General features: G+C 40.2%; 2 protein-coding genes across 8 annotated transcripts in view; both read right to left on the bottom strand.

The window, feature by feature from the left end:
• Nucleotides 1-169: 169 nt before the first annotated feature.
• Nucleotides 170-11299, bottom strand: gmppb (GDP-mannose pyrophosphorylase B). Its single transcript, XM_088636639.1, has 10 exons — nt 11109-11299; nt 9137-9271; nt 8655-8735; nt 8160-8208; nt 7151-7293; nt 5358-5516; nt 5049-5127; nt 4256-4383; nt 2755-2937; nt 170-1467 (listed from the first exon to the last, which is right to left on the bottom strand). Exons 2-10 carry the CDS (start codon nt 9263-9265, stop codon nt 1336-1338), a joined length of 1083 nt encoding a protein of 360 aa, XP_088492765.1. The 5' UTR covers nt 9266-9271; nt 11109-11299; the 3' UTR covers nt 170-1335.
• A 4090-nt stretch (nt 11300-15389) lies between these two features.
• ip6k1 (inositol hexakisphosphate kinase 1) overlaps nt 15390-27973 on the bottom strand; it is a 43373-nt gene continuing 30789 nt past the window's right edge. For all 7 annotated transcript variants that reach the window (XM_088636628.1, XM_088636627.1, XM_088636630.1 and 4 more), the window contains 4 exons: nt 23084-23288; nt 22447-22628; nt 21246-21421; nt 15390-19219 (listed from right to left, as the gene is read on the bottom strand). In XM_088636628.1, the coding sequence (XP_088492754.1) occupies nt 18659-19219; nt 21246-21421; nt 22447-22628; nt 23084-23288 (1124 nt within the window). In that variant the 3' untranslated portion in view covers nt 15390-18658. The remainder of the gene's footprint in view (nt 19220-21245; nt 21422-22446; nt 22629-23083; nt 23289-27973) is intronic.

Raw genomic sequence — 27973 nt, 5'->3', positions numbered from 1 at the left:
TTGAGGACAACAGTCTTAATCCGCGTCCCCTCTAGAGAAAGAAAGAGAAGCAGATGCAGGAAAGGAACAGAATTAGTCCACTACAACCTCCCCCGGAGCTGAAGATCCAGTTAAAAACCCTTCTTGGGGAAAAAAGCACCACATTAAATTTCAAGAATAAGACGAGCGCTTTAGAATGGGTCAATAATCTATATTTTTAAAAAATGCTTCCATAAAATATTTGCATTACAGATTCACTTCTGTCCATTGTTCTCTGGGGGCAGCTTTCATGGCTGACGCTGGCTTTCGGAAGCTGGTTTCCCAGGTCTTAGGCGCTGCTGGTGCAGGAGTGCCACAGTGTGGAGGTCCCGGTGCAGTGTGTGCTGAGAGACACAGGGAGAAGAGGAGTGGCGTTCCCTCCCGGCTTTCTATAAATCGTACAAGGCTGCCTCTGTCCAAACTCCTTCATTCTTCTGCTTCATGGTATTTTACACATCACCCCGCCACTGTTTAACACTTTTATTCATCTTGATTCCTAAACCACACATGCCTATCTCCTTCATCCACACACAGACACACTTGCAGTCGCCTAGCGCTGGCCTTCCTCATGAAGAATTGAGCACGGACATCCCATTTACAGCAGTCACTGTGCATGCACGTCAATACAATACCACCAATCCCTGTTTTAGCGTTTAGAGATTGTGAACTAAACATTCATTGACTAATTCGCTTAAGGTCAAACGTGTTAGATCTTCATCATACTTGACTCCCTTTCTGGAATTATTCATAACATGAAGAAACTTTATAATATATAACTTAATATAATATAACTTTATATGTAAGAGACTTTAGAAACAAGAGGAAAGCACTTCCACTTTACCAGAACTAACATGTCCCTAAATTCCAGTTGTAAACTACTTGCTTATATAATACAATACTAAATCTGTTAACTTCTTAAGGCCATGTGACATTAAGCCTCTTCCACCCCATCATTCCCAGAGTCTGTTACAACAAAAAAAACATTTAAAGGAAACTGGTGAAAATTGTCCCTGGCAGCAACCTCAGCAGCAGTCTTGAAATGTGCAAATCACCAGAGATGAACAGTTTTGAATCTAAATGCACAAACTTTGCTCTTCTCCTTTCTTTCATTAGTATGCACATTCCCAAAAAAACCTCAGCCATGCTCTCATGCCCACCTGTACAGCAACCAGCACACACACCTTTAACCAAATCCCTCGGCCCCACAGCAGCTACACGTGAATTTGAACACTGGCAGCCTCTCTCCTCGGCTCTTTGTCAGTCTGTGGCTTGGTCTCTCTTTGACACACTGCCACCTGTGTCCAGTGAGCTCCTGTCCTACATGATGATACGCGGCTCAGGTACGGATTCTGCAATGGACTTGTGGGGCAGCACATTGGCCCCATTCAGGTAGAGCTCATCATTCACGATGACATCCTCCCCCAGGACAGTCACATTCTCCATCCGCACCTGGAGACACAAGGCACTGTCACTGATAGCGCTGCACTGTGCCAGTGCATAAGAACATATGTAGAGAGATGAGGATACAGTGCAGAGAAGGAAGGGAAAATATCAAGTGTATAGAGCAGGGGTGTCAAGCATTCAATCTGCAGGTTGGGTCTGGCCCACTTCGCTTTGATCTGGACTGTCAGCAAGGATTCAATCTGTGTCTTGTCTTAAAAAGAGGTATGAAAATACTTGTGGTGTAGAAAAAAGTTAGGGTGGGTGTATATACTGTAATTGCTCATTTATACTCTCCAAATATTGAATGAGTTAACGCAACAATCATTATTTAACAGAAAGGAGATTTCCTTAATATACTGTAATTATAATAGATAGTTCTGCTTTTAAAGGTTCACAGCTAAGTATTCTATTAAATATCCCATACTAAATTGGGTAATGACTAAATCGCCATCTCATGACTATGCATTGACTGCTACTTGCATTTCAAAGTATTTCCTTAAGCAATAGATACCAAAAGCATAAAGTACTACAAATGCATGGTATCAATGGCCTGCTTGAATTAACTTCATAATTAAATGTGACCTACCATAGGAAATGAATTATAGATTTGATTAATTGAATTTAACACCCTTGCTCTAGAGAAACAGACAAGGACAGTGAGGGAGTGCTCAGAAAGAAATTAGGAGGACACAACTTGTATGTGAGATGTCTCTATGATAGGCAGGAGCCAAGATAGCTAAATGAGCTAAACACTTGTTTAAAAGTTTTCACGCTTCCATCAGCACAGGTTCACCTCCAGCTTTCAAAACTAACTCTGTAGTACAGCAGAGAAGATGTGTGCGACTACGTTTGACACAAAACTGGTTAAAAGGTGACTGCTTTCTGCTCTTTGTATCTATACTAAATCTTATAAATATGACAGTATTCTAGAAGTTCTCTGTGGAACAAGATGTAGAATATGGATTTGTGATTATTCAGGGTGAGCAGAACAATGTGAAGGACTGAACCAAACGTTTTCAGTTATGATTAAGATAAAGAGATTGTTCTGGCCATAGATCAGGGGAACTGTCCCTCATGTTTCTCAAGCCAAACCCACACTCCTGTTGACTAGTTGAGTTTTAACAAGCGAGTGCACAGTAGAGCCAATATATGTACACAGCAATCTGCGTCTGTCATAAGCATGTGCAGTCTGTAAGCGGAAAAGTGTATTCTGTGGCGTCACTGCAGGAGCTAATTTCGGAAATGCAAACTGTCAGCAGTGGGTCTGTCGACTGGGCAGGATGGGAAACTTACCCACTGGCCCACAGAAGAGCTCCAGCCTATGATGCAGGATTCCAGCCAGGAGTGGGAGTGCACCCGGGCCCCCTTCAGCACTGTACAGCGCTTAATCCTCACCCCATCCTCCAGCACCACGCCTGCCCCCAGTGTCACATTAGGCCCGATGGTACAGTTCTCCCCGATCTGAGCAGTGGGGTCCTTAGAGAGAGGAAGAGGGGGGCATCAATAATTGCTCATCCTGCATTGACAGGTCAGGACAACACCAATATACCAGCATTAATGATCATTATCACTGGATTTAGAAACTAATCCATAAGCAAAGGAAATAAAAACCATATTCTATAATCACAAAACACAAGTAATTATTCTGGTTTATATTCAAGCAAGAATACTCAAACATACTTACAAAACACTCACAGAGAAAGCTAATTCTATTTCCTCCACATGTATATATTCTTTTAATTATTCTACTAGTAGTAGATCCAGACTGTATCTAAAATTACACTACAGTACCAAAGTCTAAGCAAACAACTTCCTTGGCAATCATTTAAATGAAAAGGTAGTGCTTGTTGCCCTCTTGTGGGAGAAATATGAAATTACAGGGAAACTGCAGAGCAAAAACAGGCTTCTATGACAGCCAATCCTGGTCCTGGAGGGCAGGTGTTTTCTGCTAATTATTATAACTCAGCTGGCATAATTGGACAAATTTTACATTTTCTTCCAGTTCTTTGGGTACAGCTGCAAGAGACCCAGAAAACCTGCAAACACATAGTACCTCCAGGACCAGTATTAAACAGCCCCTAATTTGTGAAGGGTTATAATCTACTAAAAATATGAAATAAGCATTCAAGAACAAACATATGCCACCACTTCATTCTCAACATGAACACTACTAAGACAATAGGTAACAAACTTCATTTAAGTGCATGTAGATTGATATCTGGGACTATGAAGCAATTTCTCTGGTACAAACTGCTAAGGTGACACATAAGAGTTCTAACACTAATGAGTTTATACAACCTGGATGCATAAGATGGGTCAAATGATGTCCTCTTTGTGTCTGATACTTCTCATTTCATATAAAGTACTATTGTCTGCAAGACATTTTTATCGCAAGAATGCCAAACACAAGCATTAACAAGGACAGAATGAAAAACTAATAAGAAGACGTATTTTCCTACTTTGTAGAATTTAAAATGTGACAAAAAGGAACTATTTAGTTCTTCATTTTCAAGAGCTTGTTTAAAGAAGGGTCCCATTAATGTGATTTTTGAATCAACTCCAATGGGAAGAGGTTCCAAACATCCACCACTCTATCTAAGAGCAACACATTATTCTTTGTTCTAATTACATTTGCATCTAACCTCTATTTACACTCTCCTGTATTACTTTGTTGTCCTCATTTTACAAATGTATTTTTTATTTGCAAATGCCTCAATCAAATCCTGAGTTTCTAGATGTATTCCAGCTCTGGAGTGTGACCCTTGAACAGTGTCTGGGTGTGGATCTAACTCACCACCAGTACATTTCCCACGAAGCCAGATCCAGTGCGCAGTTTCTCAGGGCTGTGCTGCCTCACGGACTGCAGGTACATGCACATACCTGTCAGGAAGTCCTTGGGCTGACCGATGTCCATCCAGAAACCTGCAGATGACATTGTGACATTCAGAACAGATCTACGTTTGTTCTCCTAGCCATTGATTTGTACTACTTGCTTTAATCGACAAAGGAACAAATAAATATTTGTATCTTATTGATGAACATTTGGGAACCCTAAAACTTGATATTTAGAATGAAGAATAAGGAAGAATATTCCTGCCTTTCAAATCATGGATTGTTCAAAGATGACCGACATAAAGGAATGCTACTTCACTCCCATAAGGTTCACTGCTGTGTGGACAAAACAAGTGATTTGTAAACTTAATTGGACCGACAAATTATCAAACCAAACCACCATATCTAATATTGCTCTCAATTACAGCATGGTAAGAGAGGAGCATTATTTCCTGTCCAACTCCAAATAGTCTTAACCTTCATAAAATATACAAACGCTGCTCTACTCTGGAGCAAACACTCTCAACCTGAGTAGTGCAGCTCAGGTTCCTTCCTATGTATATTCCTAAAATATGTATGTAAAACTAAACTGTATATTATATTGGTTCTGTGTTGTATACTGAACAAGCCGCGGCTCTCATCCCAAGGATCATGATGGGCTTCAAAACTCCAAAATATGGTTCAGTAAAATGAATCCCTCCGACACCTACACCGTCTCACTCACACAATGACAAGAAGGAAGTATGGTGGCTCACCTTGGAGCTCCATGGCATACAGATGTCCCTCCAGAGCCATCACTGGAAAAATCTCCTTCTCAATGGACGTCGGCCTGAGCTGAGACCACACAGAGAAGACGCGTCATTTAGCGTCAGCCTGCCTGCAGGTAGAGCTCAAAAACACGGCATCATTCAATTGTCAGCTGGCACACCTGAGCTGTTCCAATGGTGTCCAACAGATGCAGGTTTGTCATAATGCAACAGCGTCAAGCCATTCCGCATCTCCACATCTGATCCCATAAGGCCTCTGCAGGCTGCTTAGGTAAAGAAAAGGACGAAAGGCCTTACCTGGATCCTGTCCAGCATGGTAGGGCTGAAGATGTACATTCCTGCATTGATCTTGTTGGATACAAAAACCTGGGGCTTCTCCACAAAGCGATGAATGCGTCCATTTTCCCCCTCGTACACCACTACTCCATATTTGGAGGGCTCCTCCACCTTGGTCACCTGCAAATGACAGAACAGTCAAGTACTGCCACAGCACTGACCATGCATATTCTGCCTTTTAGTTTCAATCTTTTTATTTAGGTTTTACCAGGGGAACAGTCCATGTAGATAAACAAACGCAGTTTCCAAATTATAAATCCCAGTAAATTCCCGACCCCGGATCCCTCTCCCCACCACACCTCAAACCAAAGAGTCTACGGAATATGGCAAAAGGTAAAAACAAGTAAACAACTTGTAAACAAAAGAATAAAACTAAAAACAAACATGGAGCAGTAACAGGATTAAAAATCAAAGAAAAGACACAAACTAAAATCAAATGAGGATAAGAAATTATGGGACAGAGAAACTACAACAAAATGCTCAGTTGTTCATGCCTGCGATACTTAGGGTACATCCTCAGAGTCTGAAAGCATTTGCTTCTCATTATGGGTAAGAAAACGTTCGCAATGAAACCATTCTGTGTATGCATATTTTTCTGCCTTTTAATTCACAAAATATACATACCAGGACAACACAACTTCCCCAAGGCCTGGCTGATGACCAGATGCTGACCTATCATACTGCATCTCGGGTTACCCTTGACCAATCATTTGCAAAGGCATCCTATGACATCCACTCTCAGACCCTTCCTGCTAGAGAGGTTTAGCCAGGAATGGCTCTATATGAACTGGAATATGATCCCTGTACACAATACAGTACTACTGGCTCTCAGCCCTCACAATGTGGAAGTATATAGCCCAGGGTAACATTTCAAAATACAGTGTTTATTATAGTCACTGAAGAAGAATCAACAACATATAGAGCTGCAATCAAAATATCCTGGACAAAAGTATTCCTGTACTAGCAATTATAAAAATGTCACCTGATAGTAACCCACTCAGAATAAGAATTAGAGGGCAAACTGACTGCATATAATGTGATAATCAAGGGCAATGATGTATAATAACACAATAAAACTGCTTTGAATTCGACTACATCTTGCATTATCAGACACACAGAGCACAAAAAGTATACCTGTGTAGAAAAAAAAAGTCACATGTTTTTAACATGTTCACCAGTTTGCATTTCAAAATAAGTAATATTGAGAGTCTTTGTGTTATATACTATGGGCCTTATATTTATGCTATAGGAGTCAGTGTAATATTCTTTCATTTGTTGAAGTTTTAAAAAAAGGATCAGTACTTCAATATGCATCTAGTTCTACTTCCTTCCTTTGTTGAAATTGAAATGTGATGTTGAAATTCAAGACTGGCTAGAATAAAACAAACAATTAAAAAAAAAAGTTTGGGTAATAGAAACAGCAGTTCCAGGTATGTAAGATGTTACTCAACTGAGTGTAAAAGCTGGTTGCGGAAAACATTCAACATTCAAACATCAGTTTCGCCTATTCTCTTGGGCACTGATACAGTATGTTTACCTCTCTTGAATGTACGGCTAGGATTTATCACTGTCATCTCTACACAAGCTAGTGTGGAGGGTGGGGGACAGAGTACAAGTGGGTATTCCCTAATTTCACAGTCTAATCAGCTTCACCTCCATGCTGATCCCAATCATGGAATCATGGAAAAGATTCCTGACCCGCTGCTCCCTCACCAAAACGCGGGTGATACGCAGTTAAGGGGAGAGTCACTCACCACTATGGTACCCTCCTTGCCATGGTGCTTGTGGAACTTGAGCATGTCCTCGAAGGGGAAGTCACAGATGACATCGCTGTTTAGCACAAAGAAGGGCTCTGTGCTGTCAGTCAGAAGCTCCCTGGCCAGAGCTAAGGGCCCCGCTATAACACAGATGAACAGAGTCATCACTAAACCCACCAAGAAATACATCAAAATATCAGCCACTGAACACTGAGCCTGCAGTAATCATTCGCACATAAAACAGGACGTCCCCTTTAACGGCCCAAGTTCACCCATTGTTTTTAAGAAAGGGGGTTCTCTGTCCTGAAACGATGTTCTCTTGTTATTCACATTCAACAATTGCAAACTACTTTATATGCAACTACTTTTATAGATCAGATTATATACTCAATATTTCTCAATATTCAATATTTTTATTTAATTTTATGTAATACTTTAGCATGGGTGTTGGGGTCATGTAATACTTTAGCATGGGTTCATCTGACTAAGGAAAACACCAGAAGAAAAGAGTCTTCACCTCTTTTATTAGTGTTGGGTAAATTTAATTGTGCCAGTCTTGACAGAAAGTAGTTGGAAAGGCAGTGGCTTGCTATCTGACGACACCATTGCAAACCACATGTGAACAGGAATGAGTAAAAACTTGATTTGATCCTCTGGTAAACTGATAATCAGATTCAGAAAAATTATCCAAGTTATTAGACCAAGGGGGAAGTGGATCACTGAGCAAGTCAGTTATTCACCAGCAGTGAGGGAATTCATCCTTAATTAATTAATTCATCCTGAGCTAAATATATGACTATATCAATAACACTGAAGTGCTTCTCAGGCACAGCTCACCACATCTTACTACTTAATCTCACAATATTTTTTTTTTAAAGCGAGAATTTCCCTTTTCATACGTTTTTATGCCCTTCAGTCTTCAAAGTCTGTACTTATTAAGGTGCTCAAGAGCAATTATTGTTGTTGCTGGTTTTAGTATTTTTCCAGTCCTTCCTGATTCACTTACCTGTTCCCAATGGCTCCTTTTCATGAGAGAGGGATATTCGAATCCCAAGCTGTGAGAGAGCAAGATAAGAAATGGCATGAAACGCAGAAGCTCGGCGAAAATGTCCCACTTTAAAGCAATTCAAAAACTAAATAAGGCAGTTCAGCACCCAGAACCAGTAGTCTAACATCAGACATAAACGTGCAGGAACTAGATGCTCCTCTGGTAAGGCAGCAAAGCTGTCTATGTTACTGTAATCCTTTAAGGTTATGTCTAATATATCCACATGTATTGACTGTACATGTTCAAATGTGAAAATTATAGCCCTTCAAATGTAACCATTTATATATATGCCTCTGACTAGTTGTACTAGTTGTAAAAGTCAAAATATGAACAAAGTGCCGATACAGTATGTGACAGTGAATATCAAAGTCACCCTGAATCCCCATGTCCCTTATAAACTGAAGCATTCCCAGAAATAAGCTCCTTCTCTTTCACATCTTCCAAGCCACCTACCCTCTGCTCCTGGGCCTTCATTTCCTTCTCCAGCAGCTCAGACATGTAGCTGACAGCCAGGATGACATGGTTCACACCAGCCTAAGCAATGCGAAAAAAACTCCACTTAGCACACAGACCATTTCCCTTGGACTTAAGACCATCACATACCACAAGGAACTACTCTGAATGGAACCTGAACTACTCTGGTTACAGACAAAAATACATAAGAACAAGACTGATTTTTCTTTTTGACTGGCAGCTTTTTGTAAGAAAAACAGCTCAGGAATGAAGATTCACAGAAGAACAAGTTCCAAAGCATAATGGTTATTTCTATTAGTAAAACACCCTACCATGGTTGAAGACTTACCTTGAATATTAGCAGAGTACTTGATAATTTTACTTCCACTGTTTTTAAAGGTGGGACACCATAGATGATCGGCAGGACTCAGTCAATTTCCTGAAGGAATAATTACTTTCAATCACACAAAATCTGTACTGACCTTCACCAGGGCTTCCACCTGGTGCAGAAGAATGGGCTTGTTGCAGAACTCCACCAATGGCTTTGGCACGCTCAGCGTCAGGGGTCGAAGTCTTGTCCCATAGCCACCAACCAAGATCAGCGCTTTCATGTTGACCTGAAAGATGGTGTAGAGACAGGTGGCTCAGTCTGAGGCAGGCATCTCCTCTAAGCACTGAACATTCAGCTCTTTCAATCTTCCCTCTACACACCCCTATGTAACTTCACCTTTGCATAATGCCAGCTGTAACTGTTGGACAGTTATCACTTCACATGACTCCCTCTATAATCCTGTCACCACGGCCTCAGCAGTTCAAGTGCCTTTCCAAGTCTTGATCAGTGTATGGACGGACTAAATAAGGACATAGGATCAGTTTACCACCTTCTCGTTGTCTAATTTACTTCACAATACAAAGAACTTCTGTTGCCCTTGAACCACTACAGCTGTGATTTTTCAACCAGAGCTCTCTAATATTATCCTTCAGATGAGACGTAAAACTCAGGTCCTGACTCTCTGTGGTCATTAAAAATCCCAGGGCGTTTCTAGAAAAGAGTAAGGTTGTAACCCCTGCGTCCTGGCCAAATTTCCCATTGGCCTTTATCAATCATGGCCTCCTAATAATCCCCATCTATAAGTTGGCTACATCACTCTGTTCTCCTCCCCACTAATAGCTGATGTGTGGGGAGCGTTCTGGCGCACTATGGCTGCCGTCTCATCATCCAGGTGGATGCTGCACATTGGTGGTGGTGTAGGAGAGTCCGCATTACCTATAAAGCGCTTTGAGTGAAGCGTCCAATAATATAATATAATACATTACTATTATTATCCTTCTGTGGTGGCAACAACTTACAGTAGAAGACCATATTCAGAGTAAAGCCAAGCTAACATATACTTTATTTTTTTTTATTTCAGAGTGCAAAATAAAAAAAAATCACAATGTATTTAGCATGACATGCATCTCATGAGAGGCAAAACAGATTGCACAGTTCAGCTTCAAATTTGTGTGACTTTTCTATGGTTACAATGGAGGCTAGGTTATGGATGAGCTGAAGACTGTCAACACAATTACTGAACGATGGACACTGTATTTATGCTTCTGTTAATGGGAGATGAAATAACACTACAGAAACTGACAGTAATACAGAAATTACATCTATTATGAACTGACATTGACATCACCTTTAATGGATCATACCACAGAACAAGAGACAGAAATAAAACTATTTTTAAACAGAAGGTCAATAAGACCCTCGTGGCAAACACAGAAGTCACTTAACAGACACAATAACCTATAAAAACGTTTTTTTTTTTGCAAGTTTAGAAGAATGTATTATAATGTATTTGAACATTGCTACTTTCACTGCCTGAAATGTCCAGGAAGACGAAGACTCAGAGATCGTGATTCACAATGCATCTACAATCTACTGTGTCTGTTCAACAAGTTAGTCCAGTTATTCGAGGTAGTTAGCGAATTGAAAAGATGACGTCACGGCTGGTTACGTGTAAAAATACATTTCATTCATAAAAAACACGAATAACAATTATCGGCAGGATTACATTTGACGCACTTCACGGTTTAATTAAAAACTATGTGCACTGTAATAACTGAAAAGTATTAGTCCCGAAACATAATCATTTTTTCGTGGCATATGAAGTGAACGAAAACACCTGTACCATCACAGGTTGTGATGAGTAATTGAACGAACTGGTATGCAGCACTGTACAGTATTGTTGCACACATTTACAAACGTCCTGCGAGCTATGATGAAAAATACATTCAGCAGTTACTTTTTCTTCGAATGCACACATCAAAGTCTAAAATGGAAAAACATTAAGATGAGTTAATACCGAAAACAACACTAAAAATAAAGGCAGAACCCGAATGAAAAAAGCAAACTTCATACAGCAGCTCATTTGCCGTTGAGAATCAGAACCTTCTCACTTCGTCACTTACCTGCTGTATCAAACTTTAGGATATTTCACTGTCCGGCCTGGAATGTGTACTCAAAACAGCGATCTCGATACGGCAGGGCTGTTAAATAATTTGCACAATATATAAACTACAATAATACTGTTTTCTCTTTCGTGAATGACTGACAGCACAGTAACTCTATCAAAGGGGCGGGACAAGACCACAATGCATTTGAACAACAACTACTACGAAATCTGGGGTTAGGGGTCATTGGGAAATACCACTTTGCAGGAAGGTGACTTTAACAAAATCATGAATAAACTCGGTGAAGGCAGCAAGATGCCCCTATACCAATATCTACCGACTAATATAAACATGGCATTTATATTTGGGATTTTTCTTAATTCAAAACAAATAAAACGTCCTCTTCTTTTTATCAGCACGTTGGTTCTTCCATTCGGTCACCTAGCAACCAATGGACGCCAAGTTGTGAGGAAATAGGGAAGTTGCGAAGGGGGAGGATGAGTAAACCACATTACTGCAGAGTCTCCTTACTCATCATTCAGATTATAACACTACTGCTCCTTTGCATTGTGTTTTGGCTGCACAATTACTTCAGCGAGTGTTTTATTTTGTACATCCTGGTTTGACCGCGCCCCCTCCACGGTGCTTGCTGGCCTATCACAAGGAACCAACGTGGCAAGGAGGAAGTAGTGCGAATTGTCCAATAGCAATCGCACACAACACTAAGGTTTTTTTTTTTGCTGACGTACATACGAGTTACCCATGACGTATTAGTCCATTTATCCAATTAGAAAGAAGCAAGTTGAGCAAGTGCATAGTTAAAAAACCGATCTCAAATAAAGGTACGTGACTAGAATTCTGGTGATTTAGTCTTCCTTGCATTAGACGGGTGAAGACAATGAAGATAATGGTAAGGGGTTCCATAGTTAGATGGTTAGATTTAGGGCTTTTAATACAGTGATTACGGTTGTAACTACACCTATATTATTGTTAGTACCAGAAAGACGTGTATTTTAGAGTACCGTGAAATGAACTACATGGTAAATGTTAAGAACTGAAACAGTCTCTGAACGCCGAGGTGAATCCAAGAAAATCTTATTTTAGTCCAGTTAGCTTGCAAAATATAGCGTGACCTCGTATTGGCGACGTTTAATGCGAAAATACAGTGGATGGGTTGATTTTCCATATGCATACGGTCCAGAGACGTCCTTCTGACATTGAAAAGCCAGACCCTGGGTTTATAATGTAAAGCATATCCATACTACTCCCGGTTTTATAGGTAACAAATCAATCTTTATGACTCTGGAGAACTTGTGATAAATTGTAGGAAATCTGGTGAATAGAGTAATTTACACATGATTTGGAACATAAATTGAGCCCTTTAAGACCCAAAGTTCCCTTAATTAAAAGCAACTTGCTTAATTGATCACTAACTTACAATGGCTCCCTGATCTTCAGAAATGAGTGATTTTGGATGAAGACCATTGGGGGTTTTGAGAACCAGTGCTGGTGACCCCTTTATTATAGGCTGGTGGTTCTCACCCCTGGTCCCGAAGGACAACAGTGCCAGTTTTCAGTCCAACTGGGAATCCACCGATAAACAGTGCCAAATGATGCTTGATCTATTTGGTGGTTCATTCTTTTTTCTGCATTCAGTCCCTGGTTTCAGAAATACCCTAAAGAATGTTATATGCACCTTCCACAAATATAACTTTATAAGTCTCTCCTCAACTTCCTAATTTGTCCCATTATTTCTGTCTTAAAAGCTTTTAATTATGAGCACAGATAGGCACGACATTGCATCAGGCACACCTAAAGTTTTTGGAATTGGCACAAAATTGATAGTTAGAAACTCCATTCACTTCTTATGAGATGAGAGAAAAACTAATAACATACCTATATTAGAAAATCTCAATAAATTCACCTACAATTTGAACTTGGCTAGAGCACAAAATAAATGAACATCCAACAGTGCCCCAGGACCATTCTTGAGAACCACTGTTACAAGGAACTCAAACCCTTCTATGATTAGAAACAGCTGTAATTAAGACCAATTCCATCATCAATAATTAATTCAATTAAGACATTGAGAGGTTGGGTGAAATGAAAACCAGATGGACCCATAGTTCTTCAAGACCAGGAGCACAGCTTTAGAGAATGTCCACAGATTTACCGCTGGTAAAAATGTGTATCTTCAGGGTAAAGCTTACCAAGATCTTAGTCTCACTAGAAAAAGAAAGCCTTAAAACCTAATCTTTGTAACCACTGGTGCAATATCGAACAAGTTGTATGATGCATTGCTGTAATCCATTTCTAATTATATTAGTCTGTGAAATGGGAAAAAATTGCATCACCATTTCTGAGAAAAATGTTTTACTGTGAAATTTTAATAATGCAACTTCTAGCGGGTATATACCTGGTGAAATCAATCTGGTTTTGTTTTGACATCAATAAAATGTTAGTTTTAATTTATCCCACCTCAAGGCACCAGTGTACTGTCACTAAAGAGACAAAGAGTTAACTGAGAAGATATTACTTAATCAAATATACAGTATATAGAGAATGTTTACATAATACACTTCTGAATTTGAGTCTGTATTTTCAAGTTTAATTATGGAATAAAAAGCTGCATCATGTTTGAATGTTTGTACTTATCATGTACAGTAAATATACAAATTGATTTCAATTAATATGAAAATCAAAATTGAAAAATCTTTTTGATTAGATGTCTTGTTTAAGGGATAAATGATGTTATTACTGTTTGTGTTGCTGCTCTACAGGTCATTTGGTTACACAGATGTTTTATTATTAATGAGTATTATAATGTTATAATATTCTAACATTAGTTCCTCTCAGCGATACTTGATGAATAGATTCTGAAAAACACTTCCACAATACTGTATTTTCTCCTTTACCTTATAGCTTTTTCTGTGCTTACCTCAAAAAACTGCATGTTCCAGGCGATGCTTGGAAAGATTCCTGGCAAGTCTACAAGTTTAATTTGCTATGAGTATTCTTATGCTTTAAGTGACACAACATGCATAGAATTCAGCAAAAGTTACTATCTGCCTGCACACAGTTTTAAAAACTTTCAGAAGTTTGTCTAGTATACTTGTGTGCACTTAGTTGGATGGAATATTAACTAATTGTACTGACCTGTTTTGCAGCACTGATATTATTGAATGTTTATATGTACTATTTCTAGTTTCAATTGCAAGTTAATATGTTATTAAACCCCAATAATAATTGCTTACACTTATATAGCGCTTTTCTGGACACTCCACTCAAAGTGCTTTACAGGTAATGGGGACTCCCCTCCACCACCACCAATGTGCAGCATCCACCTGGATGATGCGATGGCAGCCATAGCGCGCCAGAACGCTCACCACACATCAGCTATCAGTGGGAGGAGAGCAGAGTATTTAAGATTAATTAAGTAATTAAGAGAGTATTAGGAAGCCATGATTGGTAAGGGCCAATGGGAAATTTGGCCAGGACACCTACTCTTTTCGGGAAACACCCTGGGATTTTTAAGGACCACAGAGTCAGGACCTCGGTTTTACGTCTCATCTGAAGGACGGCACCTATTTACAGTATAGTGTCTCAGTCACTATATTGGGGCATTAGGACCAACCTGGACCGCAGGGTGAGTGCCCCCTGCTGGCCCCACTAACACCTCTTCGGTAAGCAGCCTTAGTTTTTCCCAGGAGGTCTCCCATCCAGGTACTGACCAGGCTCACACCTGCTTAGCTTCATTGGGCTGCCAGTTGTGAGTTGCAGAGTGACATGGCTGCTGACGTCATATAGTCTCACTTCCCAAGTCTTCTTTCCGGCAGCAGCATAGTGCAAAAAATACAAATATTTTTTAGCTTGTGGTATATGGAAGAGTTCAAATGCACCAGTTTTAATATAGGTTTGAGGCGATTGATCCAGTTTCTTATTCTTAAGCAATTATATGTACAGTAAGTTCCAGAAGTACAAATTCCATGCTGCAGCTGAATGCTTCATGGGATCTCAATTTTCACCTCAAGTGAAAAGATGTTCAAAACAGATCAACATGGTAGATTGTGGCAATACCCACAGAATACTCTGATCCCTTGACCCATTTTATCAGCAAAATCTGCACATATTCCATGTGAATCACTACCCAAAACAGGACATTCTCTGATGCTTCCTATAATCTTAATTTCTATGACATGGAGGGAAATTAAGATTATAGAAAGATTCTATAGGAATCTAAGAATTTTCAGCCATGAGCAATTACAAATAAAATCCAGTTTCTGTCACTTGCCAGTGCTGTTATGCTGCAAAACATTGGTAGGATTTTTATTAACCATTTATTGGCTTAATCCTAGGGAGTACATTGCTCTAACATTGTTACATGAACATTCTAATACAATGAATCTATGCCACTGGGCTTGGCAACTGCTTCTTTGCACTGCTATACATTCGGAAAATAAACTACTATAAAGCTGCCCAGACATGACAAGACACAGGCATTTGATGTCTGGGGTGAAAATGTAATGTAGCCAGGATTCCCTATTAAAGGACTGATTTATAACTGGTACATCCAAATTTCAAATTGCAAGATTGTTTTCCTATCAAAATTAACAACATGGATTCATATACCTGTAGCACCCTTTATTAATCCAAAGACTCCCTAAGGTGCTCTAGAAAAATGGACCCAGATGAAAAACATATAAAAATATATTCATGCCCTTTTAAATAAAATGTATACTCCCTGTACACCAGATATTATAAAAGATTAAATGAGATTAAAATACAGTTCAGTTCTGCTGATGTGCAGCACAGTAGTAGAATCTTTCAGTGTTTTTCTTAAGTGTACTGTTCCAGATGTGTTGCATGTCAATCACTAAAACTAATATATACACATAAATAACAAAAGAGATGAGACACATTTTTTTAAATAATTGTTTTAGTTCACATTCAAAGTTGTCATAAAGATGTCATTTTATATTTCTTCTTAAAAAAATATCCATCCATGCAACAAAAAAAAGATACTTTGAATTTTTGGGGCAATATATTTCTCTACTAATCATCTGACTCATTTCTATGGAAAGACTGGCAATAAACATCCAACAAAGAGGAGGGTTTTATGACTTTAAACCAATCCCCTTTAAAGAGTGCAGACTTTTTTATTTCTTTTAATTTGGCCCAATCTTACCTTCTCTGGCATATAGCAGAAGTTCAATTTTACTAGAGACTGAACTCCACAATAGAAAGAAACAGCACAAACTAGGCTATTTTTGAAATGCTAAAATATTTTAAATAAAGAATAAAATATATATTTCACATTACTAGTATGTGTTTCTATATGACTAATCTGTCTACTAGGATGCAACTGTTCAATCCAAAGAGTTTTGACTGCAAATATACATCAAAAGCATGACAGTCTTAATTGGAAAAGACTAGTACCCAGAAAATTTGTAGCAGATTGCACTACGTAAAGGAATTCCTATGAATCAAATTCAAAGGAAATGTAGTCCAAGCCATGCAATATTATTTAGGCAATTAAAAATTCACTAAATTTTGAGACCAGTTGCCTCAGAATGACAGAAGAAAAAATTGTTAAAACGTTATTAAAAATGAGAATTTTCAGCAACAATCATTAGTTTCTGAAGCAGTGGGCACTGAAGAAAAGTAGTCAGTTCTGCTGGTCTCAGAAAAATCACCAAAATGGAAGACCGTCAGTTAGCTTTGGCACTGAAAGATAGGCAATCAGGAATGCTAGCACAGGAATGGTAGACATCAATATCAACACCCATATCACTATGCTAAGAGATGTCAGAAACAGTACATTACTTAAGGAATGACTTTCCCTTTGGGGAATCCTTTCCTAACTACAATCTGTATGCTATCTCTACAGTTCTGTTATACACTTAAAACGGCATTTTAAAATAAAAATTAAGAAAAGTGTTTATTTGCAGTTATTGAAATAAAAATTCTGGTTTCACACCAGTAACTTTAATGTTACCACTGGTGCCCACCCTGGTAATAAAAATAAAGAATTTCTGAAGTTAAAAATTAGTACAAAAAACAACAGTCACAACTTGGGTGGCCTGTATTTCAACACGTACCATATAAGATTTGCTTCACATGAAGGACATCTGTCGATCATTAATACTCCTCTGCAATTGGAAATCTAGATCTAAAACATTTATGCTAACAGAGCACAGGAGTAAAACTGTGCATGTACATGACTGCAACAAAGATTGTGGTTTCTCAATGACACACCTCCTTAATAATCCTATTATCCACACACCTAAACTTCACAGTATGCCAGAGAAGGACATGACAGTGCAAAATTAAAAAAGAAAAACTACAATCTAAAAGAGGTTCTGTCTACAGTGCAAACTTGTTTCATTTTGACAAAGAACAATCTACCCTTGCAACACTATGAATGAAGGACCTTCCTTAGTCATGGTAGAGACAACAGACAGAACAGCAGAACAGAACAATCAGTTTTGTCTCGTTTTTGCTACATGTGCTGATGGAGTTTAAAAGGTTTGACTCGCGGTTTTTTTCCACCCCTTGACCAAAAACACCAAAAGAAAAAACATCGTAACTGTAGTTTGTCTGATTCACTTCTACATGCGATTACAAGACACGGTTTCTTCCAAGATCACCAACCACTCTGCACAGAGGAGTGGCTGAATAATCCCAGAATAATGGATGACCAGTCTAAACTGCTCTCCTAAAACCCTTAAAGGGAGAGTCTGAACAAAAACAAAACATGGGGCAGCTTGCAAGATACAGACTAGAAAAGCCAGAGAGGCTAATCAGATTAAATGATGAACTACATTACCTTTTTATACATGACTGTATATATATATGTGTCTATATATATAAAGTAAATGAAATGATCCAACAGATCTGAAAGGAAAGCTGGAAAAAACAACTTGCAAAAAATAAAAACTGTGATCGTATTATATTGTTTTCTTCTAAAAAAGCTGTGGCGTGATGTTGAGTTGGGTTTAACTTGGATAACTTTTCTGCTAGGAAAGCTTTTGAAACTATTCCCACCATGTAAGTTCCCCCTTTCAGACTCTAATGGGAATACCTTAAACCTGTTGAGACAAATGTTTTAAAGGGATGTCACCCTTATATCCCCCCGCCCCCCAACCCCAACACCATCCCTATGGTGAAGAAAGAGCTTGACCCCTGACTTGCCCTGAGCTGTGACTAGTTATTCGTGGCCTGTGATATACTGAAATACATGTGTTGGCCACATGGTGGCTATGTGCCCACTTGAGGGGTATGTCTCTGTATTTTCCTAGGGGCTGAAGCCACATCCAATCAGGCAAAGGATCCAGCTGGAGGTTGTTACTGTTTTCTAGGCCGCTGATCCATGACAAGAGTGAATGTTATCAGGGCCCTTAACATCTTCATTTCCAGACTGTTTATTGCCAGGGAAGACAACATTCCCTAGCCTCCTCAGACATAAATGTGCTTCTGTCTGGGAAAAGGCCTCCTTGCGTTTCCATGAGAGTGGAGGCGCTGCGGGCTCCGGGGAAGGTGGAGAGCAGGGGGCGGGGCATCTGTTCCAGCTACTGGCTCTCGTCTCGGATACCTTCCAGAATTCTGATCAGGCTCTCCAGTCCGAACACGTAGCCCCTGTCGGGCCCATCATGCACCGTTTGGTCGTCGCGGAAACCTTTGAAGGTGCTGTGGGCAAAGTCTATCATGCGCACATCCACTTTGGGGGGTGGGCGCTTGGGCTCTGAGGGGGGAGGGGGCTCCTGGCGTGGGTGGGCACAGTCAGCGGGCAGCTGGGTTGTCTCTGGAGAGCCGTGTGCCACGGGGTTGGGGCCGAGGCTGGTGTCCCTCTCAGGCGATGCCTCGGCTGGCTTCTGCCAGGGCTCGGGCCCCAGTTCCTTGCCATCGTAGATGATCAGCAGGGAGCTGGAGTAGAAGCGGTAGGAGGCCTGGCGCTCCAGCACGGCCTTCAGATTGCGCAGTTTGCCCAGGACGGGCTCAAAGAGGTCCTTCCGCAACTGGCTGCCATTGTGCATAAACTGGTAGAGTGCATGGCGGAAGCCCTCGATGGACAAGCCCCGGCCATAATACTTGTTCCTGCACAGATAGTGGCCAGTGTTCATTTGGTATACCTGGGGGACATTTAAAAAATGAAGAAATCAGTGTGTTATTCTAAGCATATTGACTAGTAATTTTACACATCTCTGAGATACGCAGAAGTGCAGTTTTATCGTCGTGCTTATCTCTGTTTGAGACAGATTCTAAAGGAATGTTACTTCAGCAAGGTTCGACCGTCAAAAAAATTAAGGGTCCCCACAGGTAGAGAAACTCAGCGTAACAGGTGTAGAGGTTGAAAAAATAATAATTTTATTTTTCTGCATCAGTGGACTCTGCTTTTCATGCACACAGTCCAATTAAAAGCCATTACATTACAATACCATCGTACATTGCAATAAGCATCTCGATTCTACCTGCAACAGCTACTACTCAATCTGATAACATCTATTAATGTCTTGTCTTAGTATTTTTCACTTTGGGTGGAGCACCAGACTTTTCTTAATACACAGAAAACACTGGCAATGGAAAAATCATATCTGAGCACAAAAGGGAAAGTGCCTGCGTGCTTCCTCAGAGCTCATCCTAATTTGAGTTGCGTCAAAGGGATCGATGCAGTTCATCACTCATGTCTGTGCCTGTCTAGCATTCCCTCTGTGCAACCTGGCAGGAGGGAGACATCAGAAAGCAGGAAAGTCATTTCCAAATACCACTGTCTTTACAAAATGTGTGAGTTCAGCACTGGCTGCTCTGTCATGGTTATACAGATACTGGCTGGAAAGTGTGTATATGAAGGCACAAAGCAAGCATGCTGGGACCAGGGAAAAGATTTTCATAATAAATCCAAGCAAAAACCAATAAAGCTGGTTCAATTTTCTTTCCTTGTGGGTGCGTAAAACAACAGCAACATATTCTACAATCTTGAATATGTAATATGTGGTGCCCGATTTTTCTGAATCAGAAACCAACTAGACTGCAGATTGCTACCAGACAAAATTATTTTTAAATAATTTTAAATAAATGTATCTTTAAAATGTGTCAAGCTTTAATATTTAATGTGCAATTTCTGATATCATTTATTATTACTCTTCATTTCATACCAACAATTAAATTTTGATAGGAAAAATCAAGTTACTTGTATTAAAAATAGTATTTATTGCACTTAAAAAATCCAATATAATCAAAACAAGGATATTATCATGAAAAGAGAAGCTAAAACAGGATTACACATTAAATCTACCCAATCATATGCCAATCGCGCTGACTGTTGAATGTGTTGAAAGGGCAGACTTCAAAATTATTTCACTTACTTATAAGGCTCTCAGAAGCCAGGCTCCTGTGTATTTAATGGAGCTGATTAATGTATACAATCCAAGTCGCCCACTTAGATCACAGAACGCAGGTCTTCTTCTTATTCCACATATTAATAAAAAACAGCTGGCAATAAAGCCTTTAGCTACAGGGCCCCTAGTTTATGGAATAGTCTGCTGGCCTACGTAGGGGATGCCTAGTCAATCTCTTAAATCCAGACTGAAAACCTATTACTTCAGCCTAGCCTACTCACACCTTACATCATAGCTCGCTGCAACTATGGCTAGTGGTGGTGCTGTACATGCCATTGTGTGTTCTGACCAAACTATCCTATTCTGCTCCCCACATGTAAGTTGGATGCTGCACCACTGCCATGGATCAAAGAGGGACATCGCGAATACAGCTATCACTTAGGAGGATTTGCTGGTCAACAGAGATCTGCATGGAGTACTGGAACACAGAAGGACATGGTGGAAGACTTAATACTCCACATGAAGTACTTTTTTTAGAATTGTATAATGTTAGCATGCCCAGAGGTGTTGGGAAGTAGATAACCTTGGAACTTGGAACTTATAGAGGAGTTTTTGGTTCCTCTCCTCCGTTGTCTTCTGGCTGTTTCTCTTTCTGTATTGTAATGTCATGAATTGTCACACAGCTTTGTTAAGTGCTTTGGGGCAACCTTGTTGTGAAAGGCGCAATATAAAAATAAATTGCATTGAACTGATCTCTGTAACCAACTTACAGTGGAGCTCTAACTCCTCAGGGGAAAGGTGTAGTCGAGAGTTTTCTCACCTGCATGCCACACACACGCACCCCCAGAGTGGCAGAGGTGCTCTGCTCACACTTCTTCATCTGCCTGGCAGCCTTCTCCTCAGAGGCGTCATCGCCGTGCTGCCGGGTGCCCATCTTCAGGTCCAGAATGCAAGGATAGGTAAAGTGGTGCACGACGTTCTCTAGCAGCAGGAATTCTGGGAAGGCAGTCAAGGAGCAGTAAATACGCCTAATGCCAGAGCTCCCCTTACCTTTCTAAGCCACAGAAACAACCCAAGATTAAGTCATCAGACCACAGCTCAAGTAAAGAGAAATTAATTTGCCTCCAAGCACCTGAATGTCCAGTGGATTTAATTATTAAACCTAGAGATTAAATCTAGTCATTAAATCTGTGGCTTCTCTAGAACTGACAGGTTATTGACAGAGTTGTAGGGTTGACGGGGCTGATGGGTGACTGGCAAGGCTATAGGGTCTAATTCACTTTCAAGGTAACAATTTCAAAGCCACCCTCAGCTACAGTGGTGCAGGGATACACAGGTACATTAAAAGAAGTTCATGAATACTCTGTAAAATGATTTCAAGATATATGTTTGAGAATTTTGCCTACTCACAAAAATAGTATTTGGTTTGAACATTTTGAAATAAGAAGTCAAAGTTTGAGAAAAATCTTATCTTACTTGTTCTTTGGACTGTCCTGCTTAATGACATAATCCTGAAAGATAGATACCTATCTTCTTGTACTCTAGCAGTATAGCCTTTAAAACTGAGAGCACTGCTCATGTTAAAAGCTGGAGCCATGTTTGAACTCTACAGTAGCTGCAGTACCATTCAAAGAAGTGTAGATGGCTCTCTCTGATCTGGGTGTTCTCCGACCTGCTTTACAGTGAGCACGCCATCACCACAGCCTCTATTTTTAATAAGGGCCTTTACAAACAGCTGTTGTCAAATAAGAAATGTTACTTAGATTTTAATGGTTTGTCTGTTTGCTTTTTAACATAACATTTGTCAAACAAGGGGGCACAGTCCTAGACCATCAACAAACAGGAATGAATGTGTACATGCGCAACTGGGGTTAGTTTAGCCAGGTCCTGGTTTCTACAACATGTTGATAGAACAAATATCTTTTAGGTGGGGAACACAGTTAGGAAGTGAGCTTGGCATGCTGGACATTTTGCGAGGTAGCCGGTCTAGCGATGAAAAGAAAGAGACTGGGAAAGGATACTGTAGAGCTTCCTGTCCTTGGATTCGGAGCGCATGCGGCTAAGCTGCTGTTTGTGACAGCGCAGGCTCCAGGGGTTGTAGCTGATCTTCTCCGAGGTCAGCCCACTGTTGCCGTCCAGCATTTGGAAGGGCACGTCTGAGTGGATCTGCAGCTCCACGCGAGGGCTCTTCAGCTCCTGTAAGCTGTGGGGTGCAAGGCATACGATAAGGGCTCCCCAGGATCAGCAGTAACAAATCAGCAATCAATCCCCAGCACACACATTCACATAACGTTCTACATTCTCATTTCAAAACTGATCCTTGCCCTTCTATTTCACTTATTTCCTTCAGCTTCTTAACGCATCGCCTGGAAAATCAGCGGCTCAGTGTGAACACGTATTTTCCTTAGTCGAGGTAGAGACAACAGGCAGAACGGCCGAAGACCAGAACAAACAAGCAGTTTTGTCTTGTCTTGCTTTTGCTTCATATGCTGTCATAAGGCAACAGAATATGAGAATCTCATACTGCCTCTCTGCGCACCTCAGCAGAACTATTAAACAGACTTGGCTTGTCATTTTTCCCAGCTCTTGCAACAGATCCTTTGCCCGCCTCGATAAAGGCAATCACAGTCGGGCTCTGGGGGGGGGGCTGGTCCTCACCTCTCAGTGCTGTCGCTCTCGTGCGCCGCCCGCTCCTCCTTGTGGTCACTACTGGAGCGGTGCAGGCTTCGGCGGGAGTGCTTCCTGCGCGGTTGGTCCCGTTCTGGAAGGTCTTCGTGGTCCAGGCCCTCCGTCTCCACGTAGGGGTACGCCACCAGGTTAATGTAGCCGTCGCTGTCGCCCTCAAAGCACACCAGCACCATGCCTGCAGGCGGGAACCGAGCCGAGCACAGTCACAGGGAGCACCTCTTTCTGCCGAGAACCTGAGTTACCGCACCAGGCTGGTCAGTCTGCCACAGAATCATGAAAATCTTACCTTTACATTACATTCTCATACTGCTTGTTCTTCAGTGTTTAGATTAAACAACAAAAACATCTGATCGCCAAAAACAACTCTAGCTTCAATTTCTGTTTTTTGTCTTGACGATAACGATTCCTTTTAGCGCAAACAACACTATGTAATTCACTTCTAAAGTATATGGTAAGACAAGAAAAGACAGCCAGCACTTTTTTTCTTTAGAAAACATTGTCCAAAGCCCAGTTTTCCTTCCTCTGGGACCTTTATAGTAGATGAATGTAGCTCTTTAGTTAATTCAATAAATTCAGGCCCATTTCTAGGGAAGATCTTCATTATCATCTCCATTTGACTCCAAGTATCTCTCATGTATAATACATCGTGTTGAGCCTTTTGTCAAAATTGGAGACAGGGATTAAGAATGAAGAATTTGACCTAATACAGGGATGGGTTGATTTAATTCCATTAAGTCACAAATGGGTGAACATTATCATTTAGAGATACAGGATAGCTCAATTTTAATTTTCAGGTATTTTCATTGAAAATAATGCTAAAACTATTTAAATGTGCCAAGTGTTTAGAAGCTGATGATATGAGGGTGACCCATAAAGCCTGCTGGGATGTGAATTCAGAGCTGACCACTCCTGAAGGAGCTCAGACTGATCAACAACAGAATGGGAGGACCCGAAGGAAAATGAGGTTGCTCTTTTGATGTTGGTAGATCAGTAGGTAGCACTCTTCCCTCTGGATCAGTATTTCCAAATCAATGCCCCTAGCACGATGATAGGAGACAGTCTTCTGTACAAGATGCGATCTTTTGATAAGATGCTAAACTGAGGTTCCGACTAACTAGTCTTTAAAGATGCCATTACACTGTAAGAGTAAGCGTTTTAACCCCAGTGCCCTGGGTTAATGCCACTTGGGACTACAACCTGGACTCCCTAAAATTCCCCTTTAATTTAATTGATAAAGCAGTCATCCAATCTGGTATACAGCCAACTATATTCACAAGTGCAATTGAACAGAATCAATCACTAACACAAAAAGCTATTAACAGTCTGCAACGGTAAAGTTAAATAACTCTCAATGTAGGGTTGGGCGTTGTACTTTATTACTTTCCTAAAATTGATCAAATTGATTTAACTTGTTAAGGGACAAATTTATGTAATGTGACCTCAGCCATAAAATGGCTGGAAAACATTATTGTGGTTTAAAATACCAAGAATGTAATATTCCGAAAAGCAATGTATAAGAATAATAGTTCACTGTTAAATGTCTTTTAAATGTCTTTTTTTTTGCATGTGCAGGTTTGTAATATATAAATGTGTATACAGTAGCAACCAATAAAGCTTCCCTAGCAAAAAAAAAACCTGTACATCTGTGGTATATCGTAACAATAAATGTGGAAAAAATTCAACCAATGAGAAATATTACCTTTTCATTCAGAGGCAGCTACGTTTTCAGGAAGCTTAAACACTAACGTAACAGGAAAACCTCAAAAAGGTTAAAAATACAGGCTAGATACAAGATCGCATGACTTGAAATAATGAAAAACTGCTGTGCAGCAAGGTCACTTCATTGTGCTTTCCATTATCCCAAGCAGTAGCACTGCATCCTTTCATTAGAAAAGGACAGGAGAGGGGAGAGTTAATAAACCAGTGTCTTTCTGCTGACTGGCAAAGTGCTGCCTTTTTGTTCTCTGATCCCTCCTTGATGATGTCACAGCCAGCATGGGGAAGTAATGAATGGAGACAAGGCTGATGTCAGAGTGCAGTTTAAATGCAGCCAGGATCAGGGGGGTGTGGACCACAACACGAACACAGCGGCTAATTCGGGAAAGGCTAAAGGCTCAGTTTAATGAGCCTAAGGATTTGGCGTCTTAGCTTGTTTTGCAGTGGTTTTAAAGAGATGGAGCCCAGATCTGAGGTGAACACGTACTTGCCCTTTCTTCCTGCAATGACAGATCTCCCCCCAGCAGCTGATCGCAGGGTAGGGCATCTCTCGATGCCAGATTTTGTGCAACACGGGCGCTCAGGGAAGCGCGGAAAGGTTAAATCGTAGAAGGGCAAACTCCTTTTGAGTGCACTTTCACACAGTCAGTCAGGCTGTTCTCAAAGTACAAATGACAAACATGACAAATAAAACCCTGCCTATCCATGACCAGGCGAAGTGCGCAGTTAGTGGAGCTTTTAAAATGTGTTTCCAGTGAAATCTGTCATGGGATTTTGACTGTTGAGCTATTTTTGTAGATGAATTAGGCTTTCTCCTCCCCTAATATTCAAACAACAAGCCCACTCACTGGATTCTTCCCCTCTGGTCTGACACAGCTATTAAAGTCTGTAGTGACCATTTTCTTTACCATTGAAGTCACAAGCATTTTTCTACTGGAACACCCTCCACACCCTTTTGAAGCTAGATCAGCAGTTTCATGAAAAAATCCAAGTAGTAGTCGGAGTAAACTGAATTTTTCCCTGGATTATTCGGTCAAGCCACAAAAACATACTTCAATATGATTACATATTCCCAATCAAGAGCCTTGCAGTGTTAGAAATGCAAGAATTATTGACCCGATAAAGACAAATCCAGCAGTATCCAAAAGTACTCACCCCACTAATTAAAATGATTATTAAACTGCTTTACTTCATATGGCATTAATGGATGAAAACATCTCTTTTCAGGCCAATGATAGTACTATTCCAAATGTAAAACCCTGCTGCCTTTGTAGAGTACTGCAATACATGATACTACAATCAAAGCACGCAAGACCCTTAGCAAGACTTTACCGTCCTGAAGACCAAGCACATGAGATGACTTTCCTCAACAAGAAGTGTGAATTATGCCATTCTATTCCCATTGCTTCTCTTCTGATTCAATCAAGTAGCAGTGAAATCTTTTAAAGCCATCTTTTTAAGACCGACAGTAACTGGGCTATGATTTTCCAAGGTTAAACACTTAGTGGGAAACACAGTAAAGACTGCAAACGTCAATGATCATTACAGTGTTGGATCTGCAAAAGAGGAAAGTCAAAAGGAGCTTGACTGGTTGCTGTAGGTTAAAATGTACTCTGAGCATCAATGCTAACAGGTCACAGAAAACAGAAGCACTCAGGCTGACCAAGCAAGGTTAGTCTATGTTCTCCATAGGGCACCTGTCCAGGAAAGACAATAAAACCTAAAGGAACAAATTAGTGTTTGCCTAAACAAAATTCAAAATATTTCTAACTCATAACTGTATATTAGCTCCAAAACTAAAAAATATCATGTGTGATGCTACATGATTTGTGTTTTCGGTTGCCCTGCCTTTTTTAAACAAATCTAATTTTCTAACCACAATTGTGAAAACTGTGTGAATAAGGAAGCTCAGAATTGTGTTGCAATGCCAACACAACACATACAGACTGGCCACTCCCCTGCTGTCCTATTTTTAATCCATTCTCCATTTCAGTCATACCTTTGTTGTATGAGGACAATTCACCAGCCTTATTGTCATGTGTTAACAATGCCAAACTTGTGGGTATGGGCTATTTTTATCAGCGACAGATAGGCTACATGGGAGCAGAAGAGTCAATGAATGGAAAATTGGGAGAGTAAATTTGTTTGCCCCACTCTGGAAATAGTACAGGAGTGACACTTTTATTTAATTACTCATTTCAGCACAACATAGACACTACCTTTATGGCTAATGCGACTGAGTGAGTGTAGAATTACTCTGACCACTCTATTTGCTTGAATGTTATACAATCCCATGTAAGGAAATATTTTTGTTTCAAACATTTCTGACGGAAACTTTGAAATAGCACTCGCTTGGAATTAAGAGAGCGGGGTGCATTAAAATGATTTGCTATACCGCTATAAAGCTGATCTACATTCTCGGCAAGGAAGTATTAGTCTGCATTAAAATGATAAAATGTTTTACGAAGCTGCTGATGACCTGTTCAAAGGTATTTGCTCAGCAAACCTCCTTCAGCTAATATTAGCCTCTTCTTCTCTATTAAAAAGAATATGCATCTCATAAATTCAGCCAGTCTGATCTCTGGCTCGATTAATACAGAACAAAGACCTGAACCTGCAAGGGCACTGACAGCACTGACCAGAAAAAAAAGGTCTGTTTTCTTGTTATAATTTAACATTGGGGAATTTGCAAATAATAATCTCTAATGGTATAAAGTTCCACCTGGCCTACAAGTCTGCTTTTGCTCAGCATTGATTACCTCAACAATACTGCCAGATAATGGGATGTTCACAGCCAGTAAGAGAATAAGTGAAAAAGCACTGTGCCAGCTCCAGCCCTTAATTAAAAGCTGGGAGATGTTGCAGGCTAAATGCTCCAGCTGGTGCCAGAGCCTTTGTTGGAGGTCAACTTTACTTGATGTACTCCTACCAATATAACGACCAAGGATGCATGCAGTAAAGCACCAAATCCAAAAATGAAGCTGAAAGGAATTATTCAAATCCATCACACTCACTCAAGAGGCAGTATTTGCAGACCTATTTGAAGCAGAAAATGTTTGCAAAAAATGAACAATTAATTTAGAGATTTTGCCCTTGTTGCTTATGCAATCAAAAGCTGAAATAATCTGAGCACAATTAGTTAAC

This window comes from Lepisosteus platostomus, chromosome 6 (genome assembly GCF_059453375.1).
Source record: "Lepisosteus platostomus isolate fLepPlt1 chromosome 6, fLepPlt1.hap1, whole genome shotgun sequence".
NCBI classification, from domain to species: domain Eukaryota; kingdom Metazoa; phylum Chordata; class Actinopteri; order Semionotiformes; family Lepisosteidae; genus Lepisosteus; species Lepisosteus platostomus.
This window is presented reverse-complemented; position numbering and strand designations above follow the sequence as displayed.